This window comes from Drosophila bipectinata, chromosome XR (assembly GCF_030179905.1).
Source record: "Drosophila bipectinata strain 14024-0381.07 chromosome XR, DbipHiC1v2, whole genome shotgun sequence".
Taxonomy (NCBI): domain Eukaryota; kingdom Metazoa; phylum Arthropoda; class Insecta; order Diptera; family Drosophilidae; genus Drosophila; species Drosophila bipectinata.
Window position 1 is genome coordinate 11,115,330 of NC_091735.1, and position 11,151 is coordinate 11,126,480.

General features: G+C 42.1%; 1 protein-coding gene across 12 annotated transcripts in view; it reads left to right on the top strand.

The window, feature by feature from the left end:
- Positions 1–10,630, top strand: part of LOC108124857 (adenylate cyclase rutabaga) — a 71,902-nt gene extending 61,272 nt beyond the window's left edge. For 8 of the 12 annotated variants that reach the window (XM_070276335.1, XM_070276336.1, XM_043213105.2 and 5 more), the window contains 5 exons: positions 2,264–2,438; positions 2,500–3,550; positions 4,814–5,934; positions 8,743–9,419; positions 9,899–10,630. In XM_070276335.1, coding sequence (XP_070132436.1) covers positions 2,264–2,438; positions 2,500–3,550; positions 4,814–5,934; positions 8,743–9,419; positions 9,899–10,323 — 3,449 coding nt within the window. In that variant the 3' untranslated portion in view covers positions 10,324–10,630. Of the gene's footprint in view, positions 1–2,263; positions 2,439–2,499; positions 3,551–4,813; positions 5,935–8,742; positions 9,420–9,898 lie in introns of those variants that run through there. The other 4 variants (XM_070276339.1, XM_070276340.1, XM_070276341.1 and 1 more) reach the window with 4 other exon arrangements.
- The last annotated feature ends 521 nt before the right edge of the window (positions 10,631–11,151 follow it).

The following is an 11,151-nucleotide window of genomic DNA, read 5'->3' on the forward strand; positions in this document are numbered from 1 at the left end:
GTTAAATCCGCCACTGAGTTTGATCGACCAGATCAGATGCCAATTTTCGCTTTAATCTGAGTCCTGCCTCAGTGTAACATATGTCAAGCGCCAGGCATCTTTAAAAAACTCAATTTTATAGTTTTCAATTTTTATACCCTTGCAGAGTGTATTATAATTTAGGTCAAAAGTGTGCAACGCAGTGAAGGAGACATCTCCGACCCTATAAAGTATATATATTCTTGATCAGGATCACCTCCTGAGTTGATATGAGCATGTCCGTCTGTCTGTCCGTCTGTCTGTCCGTCTGTCTGTTTCTACGCGAACTAGTCTCTCAGTTTTAAAGCTATCGTCTTGAAACTTTTCACACACCCTTCTTTCCTTTGCACGCAGTATATAAGTCGGAACGGCCCGGATCGGCCGACTATATCCTATAGCTGCCATATAACTGATTGATCGGAAATGGTATAACTTTGGTGTTTTAAAAGTTAGAGAGTTCAAATTTTAGGTGAGAGCTATTTTTGGCAAAATAATACGTCATGTCAAATTTTATAAGGATCGGCCGACTATATCCTATAGCTGCCATATGACTGAACGATCGGAAATGACCCAACTTTCGTGTTTTTGAAGATAGAAAGGAATTTAATACAGATTAAGCTGCCATATAACTGAACGATCGGAAATGGTATTTGGTAGAAATATCAACTTTCGTATTTTTGAAGATAGAAGTTTGGGACTTTTTTTAGATTTTGTATTGTAATAAATTGGATTATATATTCCTATTCCCATAAGGATCGGCCAACTAAATCCGATTTTTGCGATATATATCCGGTTTTAACTGCAAGGATATATAAACTTCGGCTCCGCCCGAAGTTAGCTTTCCTTTCTTGTTTAAAATAATTTTTGGCAAATACCATCATTATTGGTCCAAAGGAAGAAATTTCGAAAAATCGGGCATATTTGCAAAAAAAGAAAGTCTTGTTCCACCAAGACAACGCACCATCTCACGCCTCAAAAGTCGCCATGGCGAAATTCCACAAATTGCGGTTCGAACTGCTTGACCATCCACCTTATTCACCGGAGGTTGACTCACAAGTACTAGCACCAAGCGACTTTTTTTTGTTACCTCAACTTTAAACTGCACTCGGCGGCCAGAGATTTTCGTCAAATGAGGAGGCAATCTCTTTCGTGAACTCGTATTTTGCAGACAAAGACGTCAAAAACTATTTGGAAGGGTTGCAGAGATGGGAGCGTCGCTGGGAGAAGTGTGTGGAGTTACACGGAGACTAAGCAGAAAAAAAAAAAAATTTTTGAAAAAGTCGCGTTCATCATGGTTAGGTCGGTTATTTATCAGTCAGCCCTCGTATGTCAATCGTTTGCGAACAGGCTTTTCGCGTGGAATATCATCTTTAAGAAACTTAATTTTTAAAGATGATGCGAGCGAGCATTCTGTTGCATTTTGGCAAATTAGTGTTAATGAATCCAAAGAAAAGGCTGAGTTTATCTTTTATTATGGTTTGCTGGACATCACTTAATTCAGCCTCATCAATATTTTGCAAAACAAACTGCTGCACAGCAGCTTGTTGGCGGTTGTTGTCGCTTCAAACATCAAGCAACGTTGAATGTAAAAATGTAACTGCAACTGCTATTGCTGAAAATCGGGCAATGTTAACCAGTATTTGATTGTTAATAGTTTGGTTAGTAACAATCAGCTTCAAAATTGCCTCGACTGGCTTAGACTCACAAGTTACACTCCACAGAAACACAGATACATTTGTAGGCAGCGGCCTAAAAACATACCAACAACACATTGTACGATTGGACAACATAACACATGTACATGTACTACATACCTTGACGATTAAATTCCATATTTAAGGTTTTTTGTTTAATTTACAATTTGAAGATAAAACTCACAGAAAAAATCATAAACTTTCTCGCCAAAATCTTTTTTTTAAATGACCAGATCATAGTCTTTAAATATGGAAAAATAACAAAATACCAACGAAGTCTAACATTTTTTAAAAATATGTTTCAGTATTCTTGAAGTATTCTAATTCAGAAAATAAAGTCAATTTAATAATACGGAAAAAAGAAAAATGTAAAAATTCCGCTATTTGGGACTTTTTGCCCATAGTGCAACGGCTACAAAAGTGGAATTGTACAATATCTTTAACTTCTCGACATGCGTTTTGTAGCTTTAACATAAGTAAATAATAATTGTCATGAAACAGTTTAAGTTCTCTTCGTTTAATAAATTTTACCAATTTATAACCATTTGCAGGAATCAACATTGGACCAGTGGTGGCCGGTGTGATCGGAGCCCGGAAGCCGCAGTATGACATATGGGGCAACACGGTAAATGTGGCTAGCAGAATGGACTCAACTGGAGTCCCAGGGTACTCTCAAGTTACTCAGGAGGTGGTCGACAGTCTGGTGGGCTCCCACTTTGAGTTTCGGTGAGCTGACAACATGAACCCAAATTAACCTGTCCTTAAATAAAAAACCATTTCGTTTCAGATGTCGAGGGACTATCAAGGTGAAGGGCAAAGGCGACATGGTCACCTACTTTCTGTGCGACAGCGGCAATAAGTCGCTAAACGGCGAAGTGCGGAACGCCATGTCCCTGCCGCAGGGTCTCCATGGCCCCGACTACTACATGAAGGCCTCACAGTTCCCGGATAACCGTGTCAACACAGAGACCTACAGCAAGAAGGAGAATGGCCACCTGTACGGAGTCCGCGGTGGTGGCGGGGGCGCCGGTATCACTGGAGGTGGCGAGGAGCAACAGCTCCTGCTGCAGCACCAACAGAAGAAGTCCGACGCCCTGCCGCTTCCCGCCTCCCCGCCACCACCGCCAGTGCACCACCACCTGCACCACCAGCAGCAACAGCGCCTTAACAGCAAACTGCAGAAGAATCCGATCTTTATTGGCAACGGCGGACTGCCCAACATCCGGGAGAACGGACACAATGGCGAACAGCATCTTATGACAAACGGCACCGCAAACGGAGGTGGCTTCATGGCTATCACGATGACCTCAACGGCTGCGGTGGCCGCCCCTCTCCAGCATCCGTGTCCTCCTCATCCACACCCAGTGCAGCACCAGATCCTTCTCCAGCACCAGAACCAGCACGTTCCTTCGGTAATGTTGCGCGAGTTTAATATCACTGAGAACCCAACTTTAGGCGGCCGGCATCCCCAGATGGAGCAGCTGCCGCAGCACCACGGCAGCCTCAATATGGGTATGGGAATGGGAATGGGCATGAACACGGGTATGAATATAGGATTGGGAATGGGAATGGGCATGGATGTCGGCAGTGCCGGGGTGCAAGGCGGTGACTGCTTCATCATGCCGCGACGCGATCGAGATCGTACCTATGCGTCGCCTTATAACCAGCATGGTCATCATCCACTGCATCACCTCCATTTGAATCCGACTCTGAACCCACATCAGAACCAGATCCAGAGCCACAATCTGCAACCGGCATCATCTACCAATCCGGGCTATGGCCATTGCCGGGAAAGCGAACCGCTTTTGCATGCCAGTAGCGTCGCGCCGGTAGCCAAGGTGAGTGAAGAGGCCGAACACCTGCTTTGGAGCAAAGAGATCCTCCTCTGAACAGCCCCTTCTGACCAGCACGCCTTTCCTTCCTTCAAGTGGCTGCAAGCAACTAACCTACACCAGAACCCCATCCCATTTATTAACTAACATCTATGATCCGAAATAGACATTTATGTTTGTGAAGCACTAGCTAGGTACTTCTTATCTATAAACATGACTTGCTAAAATATATAAAATATAGAGATTATAGAAAAAAAATCGTAAAACACACGAGTGAATAGGAAAGCTATAGACACGTTTATATTATTGCTTGGCAATTGTAATAGAATTCGTTGATTATCGTTTTTCAATTATTTTTATACTGATCTCCAATTTTATTCCTACATATTTGATTCCACTATATACTATATCCTACTATTTTAAACGACTTTGATTGCACAAATTCATATAGAATTATAGGTTAAAGAATAGGCATATACATACATAGCTTGTTAGTAAAATAATCGAAAATCATATATACTAGAATCATATAATAAAATATAAATGTAAGAAAAACTATGATACGATATGAATTTATAAAAACACAATTTTATAAAAAGGTCCAAAGTAAGCTAAATATAGGATCTGAATTTTAGCTATAGATAACCGGTACTTAGTATTTACATATACTCTCATTGCTTTTACGTTAGTTTCACTTTAGAGACACAAAACAAATACAAAACGTTATTTTATCATGTAAGACAGATTTAGCATTTAATTTTGAAACGATATTTATGGCTTTTACTTTAAAAATGTTTTATTATATCGTTCATTTTTATTGTTATTGTCAAATACCAAAATCGTAAAAAAAATAAATTAATTCACTGGTACAGATAATAATATAGGCATGAAATTTGTTAGAAAAACTAAAAATCAGAAGTAGAATCTTACGAGATTGATTTTTAAAATTAGCAAAATCTATAATGTTTAAATAATTGGCTCTGAAATATGGAAACATGCAATTTATTTTTAGAATATACTTGAAATAGTTTAGGAAAAAACCTATTTTCTTACTAAATGTACTTTCCACAAACAAAATGGCCTGTTTTCCGGTGACTCCCTGGACTCGCTGCTTTCCCTTCACTTCTATTAATCCAAAAAAAAATATTTGAATATGTGTGTGTACCAATGTGTCTAACTCTTTGTGTCCGCTCTTTGCATGCCCGCACATCTATCTCTTGCTCATCCGACTCCATCACCGACACCGACTCCGACTAACCACGCCCCTAGATCATGCCCATGCAGCATGCGCAAAAGTATGAGCCACCACGTTATACTTCTCCCAACTCCATGTTGTCGCACCAGCAGCAGCCAAACCTTAGCCAGGAGCAGCGCCAGTACGCACTGTATTCGCAGCAGCCGCCGTTGCCGCAGCTGCCGCCGCAGACCGTTCCGACGAATCCGGTACCAGGCATCCAGACGTACATGAAACCCCTGCCGAAGCTGCCGCCGGAGCTGGAGGAGAACCGGGAGATGTCCTCCACGGATGATCTCAGCTCGCGGCCGCATTCCCCGTCGATGAGCAGCTCGGACGAGAGCTACTCCAAGACCACCGAGGGTGAGGGCGAAGGCGAAGAGGATTCGCCGCGCCACCACCTGCCGCACTTGTCAGCACATCACCGGCACGGAGGCGCTACCGGAGGGCTGGTAAACCCACTGCAGTGGCTGTACCCTTGCGACATCCAAGTGGACCCTACCTCGCCGGTGGTAGACATGACCCAGCTGCATGACTTCGACCAGAGCTCCACCACCGAGAGTCAGGGCCAGCACACCTCCAGCCACACAACCAGCAACACACAGGCCAAGGGCGAAACCTGCAGTAGCTTCGACTACCAGAAGGAGCTTTCAGGAGCCGTTGGAGGTACCAGCGGAGTGGTCTCTAACGGGCTGCCCACTGCCACCAAGTCGCCCTTCGAAAGGGAACTCCAGCGAATACTCAACGAATCCTCGCGAGCCAAGTGCCTGGCGGCCACAGCTACCACCACGGCCACTGGAACCACTGGCACCATCGATCACACAACTAGCAACGGCAGCCGGGAGTTGACTTATTCGCTGAGCAACTCCAAGCTCAGCTCCACCAATGGCCATGTTGTCGCAGGATCCGGATCGGTGGTGGGAAACAGCAGCGGAAGCAGCAACGGCAACCTAAGCGGTGGCAGTGGCACTAACTCCAACAGCGGCAACAACAACCAGAGCAGCAACCGAGATCTCCCATCAGAGCAACCGAATCAGCAGCATCCGGTGGCGGAGCTGCCTGCAAGCAACAGCTTCGTCATTTCCAAGCATCCCGTGGGCCTGGAGGCCATTAGGGAGATAACGCGCAACAAGAACCCTTCGGATTCGAGCCAAATGTGAGTAGTCTGAATCCAGTGGTGACCAAAATGCAGTACAATTACGTCACAGTACGTGCAGTACGTCACAGAAAATACGATTTTTTATACCGTTGCAGAGGTTATTATAATTTTGGTTAACTGCAACGCAGTGAAGGAGACATATATAGACATAGACATAGGGTCTCCGACCCTATAAAGTATATATATTCTTGTTCAGGATCACCTCCTGAGTTGATATAAGCATGTCCGTCTGTCTGGCCGTCTGTATGTTTCCACGCAAACTAGTCTCTCAGTTTTAAAGCTATCGACTTGAAACTTTGCACACACCCTTCTTTCCTTTGCACGCAGTATATAAGTCGGAACGGCCGGGATCGTCCGACTATATCCTATAGCTGCCATATAACTGATTAATCGGAAATGGTATAACTTCGGTGTTTTTAGAGTTAGAGAGTTCGAATTTGACGTGAGAGCTATTTTTGGCCAAATAATATGACATGCCAAAATTTCATAGGGATCGGAGGATATATCGTATAGCTGACATATAACTGAACGATCGGAAATAACCCAACTTTCGTGTTTTTTAAGATAGAAAGCTTAAACTTTGTACGAATTCTATTTTTGGTCAGATTATCATTACCTACCATATAACAGAACGATCGGAAATGGTATTTGTTAGAAATACCAACTTTGGTATTTTTGAAGATAGAAGCTTGGAAAAATAATACGACATGCCAATTTTCTTAAGGATCGGCCGACTATATGCTATAGCTGCCATATAACTGAACGATCAGAAATGACCCAACTTTCGTGTTTTTGAAGATAGAAAGCTGGAACTTGGTAAAGATTATATTTTTGGTCAGTTAATCCGACCTACCAATTTTTATAACCATCGGCCGACTAAATCCTATAGCTGCCATAGCGTTCAGTTGAACGATCGGAAATGGTTTTTGGTATTTTTATTTTTTGTATTTTTGAAGATAGAAGTTTGGGACTTTTTATAGATATTGTATTATAATAAATTGGGTTATATTATCATATTCTCATAAGGATCGGCCAACTATATCCGATGTTTGCGATATATATCTGGTTTTAACTGCAAGGGTGTATCAACTTAAGCTCCGCCCGAAGTTAGCTTTCCTTTCTTGTTATACCCTTGCAGAGGGTATTATAATTTTGTCCAAAAGTGTGCAACGCAGTGAGGGAGACCCTATAAAGTATATATATTCTTGATCAGGATCACCTCCTGAGTTGATATGAGCATGTCCGTCTGTCTGTCTGGCCGTCTGTCTGTCTGTTTCTACGCGATCTAGTCTCTCAGTTATAAAGCTATCGACTTGAAACTTTGCACACACCCTTCTTTTCTTTGCACGTTGTATATAAGTCGAAACGACCGGGATCGGCCGACTATATCCTATAGCTGCCATATAATTGATTGATCGGAAATGGTATAACTTTGGTGTTTTTAGAGTTAGAGAGTTCAAATTTGACACGGGTGCTATATTTGGCAACACATTAAGACATGCCAAATTTCATAAGGATCGGCCGACTATATCCTATAGCTTCCATATAACTGAACGATCGGAAATGACCCAACTTTCGTGTTTTTGAAGATAGAAAGTTGAAACTTAGTAAAGATTCTAGTTTTGGCCAGTTGATCCAACCTACCAAATTTCATTAGGATCGGCCGACTATATCCTATAGCTGCCATATAACTGAACGATCGGAAATGGTACTTGGTAGAAATATCAACTTTCGTATATTTGAAGATAGAAGTTTGGGACTTTTTTTAGATTTTTTATTTTAGTTTTAATATGATGTAATCATAAGGATCGGCCAACTATATCCGATGTTTGCGATATATATCCGGTTTTAACTGCAAGGGTATATAAACTTCGGCTCCGCCCGAAGTTAGCTTTCCTTTCTTGTTTAGATTTTTTATTGTAATTAATTGGTTTTTTTATGACGTAATCATAAGGATCGGCCAACTATATCCGATGTCTGCGATATATACCCGGTTTTAGCTGCAAGGGTATATCAACTTCGCCTCCGCCCGAAGTTAGCTTTCCTTTCTTGTTTTTGTTTTAATTGGGTATATTGTAAAAATTTAAAGATGGTTAGAAAAGGTTGAGAATTTTGTATGATCTGGAATACGAAATTTGGGTCATACATAGTAAAACAGCAGTAGATTTTTATATAGCTAAGCTAGGTTTTTTGCTCATTCCGATACGAAAAAATTACGATAGATAATTAACGGTATAATTAAAAATAACAGTCTGAATTAGATACTAAAGCCGGGGACCTGTAAACATACTAAGAAATTGAAAGGCCAATAAAACGAAGCCAATTCCGAAAGTTCCAAGTTTCTGGCGTTTCTGAGAAATGAATCTATGAATACCGTTTACTTAATACCGAAATAAATATTTTAAAAACTGGCAATAATTTTTTGAAATGAATAGTTTTTTTCAGATATATATTTTTTTATTTATATAAACTGTAAATATGTTAACTAATCAATTCAAATTCTTATACTGGCTAATAATATTACATTTTTCAATTTTTTATTCAGTTCAATTCGAATATTTATATAAATAATGTGTTTCGTATTCGCATTCATTCGTAAGACGCCATTGCTTTACCATGATGAAGGATATACTTAGCATCCTATTAACATTCCTATCATTATACTTGTCGGGACTTTCCATCCAATATTTTGTGGTGTAGGTTCAAAGCTTTTATAATCGGTTGGTGGATGGCAATGTGTCACTTTTGGTTTTAGAATTTAATTTTTTTTTAATTTTCTAAATTATACAAATATGGATTTTGCAGGCAAACCTCGGATACGGAATCTTGCGAGATCCTACACGAGAATCGCAATCACTTCCAGGTTTTGACCCTGCTGGAAATGCAAGCCGCCAAGGCGCTTCACGAAGCAACTCAGCCGCATGCGTATCCTCATCCTTATCCACAGCAGCAGCAGAGGGCACACCGCCAGCGACCACGATCCAAGGAGCTTCAGTACTGCCACGACAGTCTGGACGGAGCGGGTCATACACCGCCGCCGCAGCAGCAGCGACGCTACCATCATCACCAGACGAGGCTGCAACACCAGCAGCAACAACAGCGCTACAACCACATGCAGGATCAGGAGGATCGTGACGATACAGAAGACAACCTGGCCGACGAGGAGTTCGAGGACGACGACGTGGGTCGCGCTGTGCGCCAAAAGCGTGTCCAGAAACTGGACCTCAGCCATAAGCGGGCGGAGGCGGGTGTCGTAGCACATTTGAATGACGACGGGGAGGAAGACGAGGAAGAAGAGCAAGACGAGGGTACCCGCGAGGCGGCGCCGTTAACCAATGGCACCCATCGCGGTCTCGAGGCGAATGTGATAAACGACGAGCTGAAGTACGGGGCGACGCACATGAACCACCAGTCCATGGACTCCAATCCCTTGGAGAGCCAGTCGGAATGGTCGGACGACGATTGCCGTGAGGAGGCTACAGGTAAGAAGCTATAAGGAGGGTACAGGAGAGGGTTTCATTGATGTATCCCTATTTTATTTTCTTCTTTTTTGCGAAAAAACAGTTTTTTCAAGGTCTTGTAGGTGGGACCTTTTTCCCATTCCGCTCCTAGAGGGGCCCGTAGTTTTCTCTCTCGGTGTTTGTAAAAAGTTACCAAAGTGTGTCGAAATACTAGAAGAACCAACTATATACTATAACTCAAAACACTCCTTCATATTTTTGACGTTTATATTTTCGGACGAATTTGATTCACACATATTTTAAATTAAAAATTTTTTGGATTTATATATCATGCGATTGGAAAATCGAAGATGTGATACACGCATCAATTTAGCAGCCTTTACTAGCAGCTTTGTTGGGCTATGAAATTAGAAAAAAATGTTGGTTTGAAATTAATATTGATTAAATTTTGAACTGTCCTGTTAATGCAAAACAATAAAAGCAACTATTTTTTATTTCAGGTGGCGCCGAGTCCACGGGATACATTACGGATGAACCTGGTCTAGAGAACATATCGCTACTGAACGAGGCTGGACTCACCGACGCGGAGGGCGCCCTATCGGACGTAAACTCACTGTACAACGCTCCGGACGTGGACGACACATCGGTGTCCAGCCGGGCCAGCTCCCGCCTGCTAAGCCTAGACTCACTGAGCGGGCTCTATGATTGCGACATGGACTCGAAGCACGAGTTGGCCATTGTCAGTGTCTCACACAAGATCACTAGCAAGTTCGGACCTCCTTCCTCGCCGGCCCAGCAGTTGTCCTCGCAAATGCAGTTGCAGTGCCAGTCGCAAACTCAACCACAGGGTCAAACTCAACCCCAAAACCAAACTCAAAACCATGCTCCGATCAGGGCTCAGTCCGTGGAGGACCTAGGAGAGTGAGGCGGGAAAAGTACTTATGGATCAGGAGGCGGTAAACACTCAAACGTTGTTATTGCCACGTGCAAATGGTATCTATTAATTAGGAATAGAGCAACCTAATGTAAGCCTAAGCTAGACTAAGAGACAAATATATATATATATATATAGATATATATATTTACGTATGAACGGTAGCTGCTTTGAGACCTTTTCGGTATTCGGAATTCGGACTAGACGCAATATGGTTTTACTGTGGCAGTAGTAAAAATATTTATATACCTAGTATATGCATAATAATCTATAATCTCTAATACATATGTGTACTGTATTTAAGCACTTGCGTAATCATTGGTTATAAGAGTTCCAGTTGTCCCTGCGTCATTGATGTTTAGCCGGAGCTCAAGACATCCAAGGCGTTTAGATCCACGATACCCCAAGGACCTAGTTATTTAAGTACGAGTCTTTATTTTAGTAATCGAATAAGACATGGTAGTCACTTCACCAATGCATGACATGTTGTAAATAACGCTAAGTGTTACAATTATTATTTACCAACCTAGATGTTAAGGCTATTAATCGCCCATAGACTGCGACTTGAGTTTAAGCAGAATTTTTGAACACCAAAAATTCCCAACCGTCAATACCACATGATTTGATTAGGAAAGATCCCGATCCCAAAATCAGAAACCAGATTATATATATACGTAAGCTCCCGCTTTTTCGGACATTAATCCCAATGCTTCCCTTATGTTAATACGCCAAGCGTCTGATTACCAGTGCCACTTTCGGGCTAAAAGGCAAAGCTTTGTTTTGCAAATTTCTAGATTAGGTTCCCAGGAAGCTGGAGGA